General features: G+C 40.8%; 1 protein-coding gene across 1 annotated transcript in view; it reads right to left on the bottom strand.

The window, feature by feature from the left end:
* Positions 1–896: 896 nt before the first annotated feature.
* Positions 897–3,392, bottom strand: part of LOC107577622 (protein brambleberry-like) — a gene marked incomplete at its 5' end in the record, with an annotated part of 5,108 nt that continues 2,612 nt past the window's right edge. The window contains 5 exons of the mRNA XM_016263679.1: positions 897–907; positions 949–992; positions 1,128–1,287; positions 1,394–1,600; positions 1,685–1,864. Of these exons, the coding sequence (XP_016119165.1) occupies positions 897–907; positions 949–992; positions 1,128–1,287; positions 1,394–1,600; positions 1,685–1,864 (602 nt within the window). The remainder of the gene's footprint in view (positions 908–948; positions 993–1,127; positions 1,288–1,393; positions 1,601–1,684; positions 1,865–3,392) is intronic.

Below are 3,392 nucleotides of genomic sequence, written 5' to 3'. Positions count from 1 at the left end.
AATTTGTGTCAGCACGTCATAAATAGAACCTGGCAGCAGTTTTCTTTCGGGGATTTGTTGCGCCGCACTGCGCCGCTCACGTCCGTAGACACGGTGTAACATTGGTTTTGCTTTGTTTCACAGAACTAATCGTTGCCTGGGTTGCGTACGTATATGTGGGGCGGAGTTATCAAAATAGGGGCAAGACCCTTTTGGGGTACGGGCGTTTGTGTTTTGGTGATTTCAAATATAAACATTGGCTACCAGAAATCCCTCTCTGCCTTTAAATGGCTTAAAGGAATAGTTCACCCAAAAATGAAAATTCTGTCACATGCATGTATGCATACATACGGTGACTATTGACAATTTTTCTTTTTGGGTGAACTATCCCTTTAAAATGTTAGAATTTAGTTTCCTATTGACTTCCATTGAAGTATTTGTTCATACAAAGGAGGTTGAAAAGAACCAAAACTCAGTCAGTCATAGAGGTATGGAATAACATGAGGGCGAGTACATTTAAATTTGGGACAGTACAACTAAATTTTAGACTTCTTAAAATGAAAATTAGGCAAAGGAAAAACAGGAATTGAGACTCTGCCTCATGTGATCAGTTAACTTCACATTTAAGTGTAGTGCTGTTGTGTTCTTTTGTTTGCGGTTTCAGAGCAGTTCAATAAATACAGTGCAGTCCTGTCTAACCCTAAATAAGCAAACACCATTAATTGCACGGACTTTGCTTTTTCATTTGAAATTTGGCAGTCACTGTGCGTTCGCGAAAGCGAAAATGCAAACGCTAATGCAGGATTTGCAATTGCATTTGGATTGTCACAATTTATGCGTCCACATATTGAAAACGCAATTGAAAATACAATTTGCTATTCTATTTGAAAATTGTCCGGAATATCGTTCCATACGCATCAGACAGTGACTTTGTGAACACATGGAACAAGAGACACAAGAGGAATTTACCCATCATGAAACTCTCAACCTCCAAATCGCAGTCTGGGTCATTCCTACAAGAGGAGAATTTGAAAACAAAAGTTGTAAACATACAACAGCATATTTAAGTCTGAAATGGCACTAAAATATAAGAAATGTTGCTAGTTAATGGTTCGTTTCCTCCCTCTCCTCCACAATCTTAAACTCACAGGATAGGAGTGGAAGAGGACTTATGGCAGCGCTCAGATGATCGGCTCTGTTTTTCTGGAGTCTTCTCTTTAGGAGGGCCTATAGGGAGAGGAGCGGGACTGCAGGTCTGACCCTTAATTTTAGACAACGCCCAAAGCATCTGCAGGACAAACCAGCGACCTGGATCAGAAACACAAGAAATGTTAAGAACATGAACAAACGGTGAACAAAACATTTAAAAGTGCAGAGATGAATCGTTTGTACAGTCTCAGTACAGATACACTACCTATCGAAAGTGTGAACAACAACAAAGTGAGAGAGCCCAAGTCGAGTGCAGACTGCTGGTTGATCTCTGCAATTGCATTGATTGGGACCACGAGGAGCAGAGAGACGCGGGAGAACGTGGCACACTGCAGGAACGACAGCAGCATCGCAGACAACAGGAAGTAACCAGCATGCATCACACAGGTCCACAGGGCACACAGACTCAAGCCTAGGAAGAGAATTACACATTTATCCAAAACGTATTCCAATATTTTTTTCTTCTTGTTTATTTATTTGCACACAATCCAAGTACCTGCCCAGCCAAGATAGCCTTGGATCATATGCAGCCTGTCCTCCAGTCGATTCTGCATATTGTCCAGATACAGCAGCATGTATCCCAGAGTTCCATTCATGCGCTCCAGCTTCCTCATGAGCTCGGAGTAGAACTGAGCCGTCGTGTTCTGCTGCTGCAGGAAGCCGTTCAGATTGAGCTCTGGATCACAGGATTAACACAGACAGGACCATTTAAGTTTAGTTGCGAATAGTGCTAATGTGTCTTTGATATTTGCAAATACATTGAGAGAATTGGAGAATTACTAGGATGTTCTTAAAGAAAAGTTTGGAGAGGGAGATACACACACACACACACACACACACGTCAAAAGGTTTTTTTTTTTTTTAAATAAGTCTATATACACGTACGAAGACTATAGCTTTCCCAAGGCAGAAGAACTTAGAGTGGTTACAATCATCCGGGTTTAAATCGCGCTCAAATTGATTTGATTTTGACGCAATATTTACACTGAAGCTCGCAGGTGGCTATGGTAAGGGGTATGACATTTCCCGACCAGGCGCCAATCACAGCCCACGCTGGCCCAGCTAACCAATCCCAACACCCCCAAAACAAAATCAAGACTTCATAAAAGAGCATAATAGGACCCATTTAAACTACTTCTCTTACATTGATAAGTTTTCATTTAGAATGTTTGTGATTATTGACAGAAACGGTCAGCTCTACTGCCTTTTCTTTTGCATTTAAAATTACAAGCAATCCTGCATTTATAAATAACTTTGTTTTCCTACCTCCACGAATGCCATCTATTATTGCCTTATCTAAAAGTGCTCTTCTCCTTTAAACCTAGCCAAAAAGCCATAGCCTATGTGTTTATGAAACGCAGTAGACTTTAATTATATGCATTTATGGTGTAATCACTACATTTTCGTGTCAATCCATGTTCATATTTACCACAAACAATGTGCTGTTACTTTAATTCAGCGCTTGCAGCAGACGCACCGCTCCTGGAACGCACTGCAACCGTGTGCAGTGTGAACGCTTTAATCCGTTAACATGAGCATGGAAAAAAATACTCACCACATACACACTGCAACCTGGCATTATGTGTGTGGGCTGCGAGTGTGTATGAGTGCACGGTCTCCAGGAGAGCACTGAATGATTAAAGCAAGAATTAAAATGAAATGCAATTTATAAACTTTAGTGATGATGCGACACTGCCTCGATAGCGCAAGTGACAATTCCTATGTCAGCTGTGCAGCTCGTTTATGGTGCAGACGCGATGTGATTTAAAGCCATTTGCGTATTTTGAGAGGGAAAGAGCACGCGGTGATTCACTCACGCGGTTTGTGAAATTATGCCTCACAGAAAGTTTTCAAATTACTTCATAGGTTATTTAATGAAGAAATATGAATTGTACATCACCTAAAGCATTATAATCGTTTTACCCGTGCCAGACAGAAACGGAGACAGTGCCACTGCATGTCTGCCAAACATCTCACAGCAGGCGCATCATCAGATCGTTTTTTTTGAGATCTGCCTTTTTAGAGACCGCCGATCAATCATCCCAACGTGATTATCGGCCGATAATGATCGATAGCCGATCAATCGGAGCACCCCTACTATATCTAATCTACAAGCCCAGAAAAAAAAAAAAAAAAAAAAAAACCATCCCTGTTTCCACAAAAAAAATAAATAAAAAAAAAAAAAAGCAAATTAAGTTTCCAAA

The sequence above is a fragment of the Sinocyclocheilus grahami genome, unplaced genomic scaffold (assembly GCF_001515645.1).
Source record: "Sinocyclocheilus grahami isolate Dianchi unplaced genomic scaffold, SAMN03320097.WGS_v1.1 scaffold6635.1, whole genome shotgun sequence".
Taxonomy (NCBI): Eukaryota; Metazoa; Chordata; class Actinopteri; order Cypriniformes; family Cyprinidae; genus Sinocyclocheilus; species Sinocyclocheilus grahami.
This window is presented reverse-complemented; position numbering and strand designations above follow the sequence as displayed.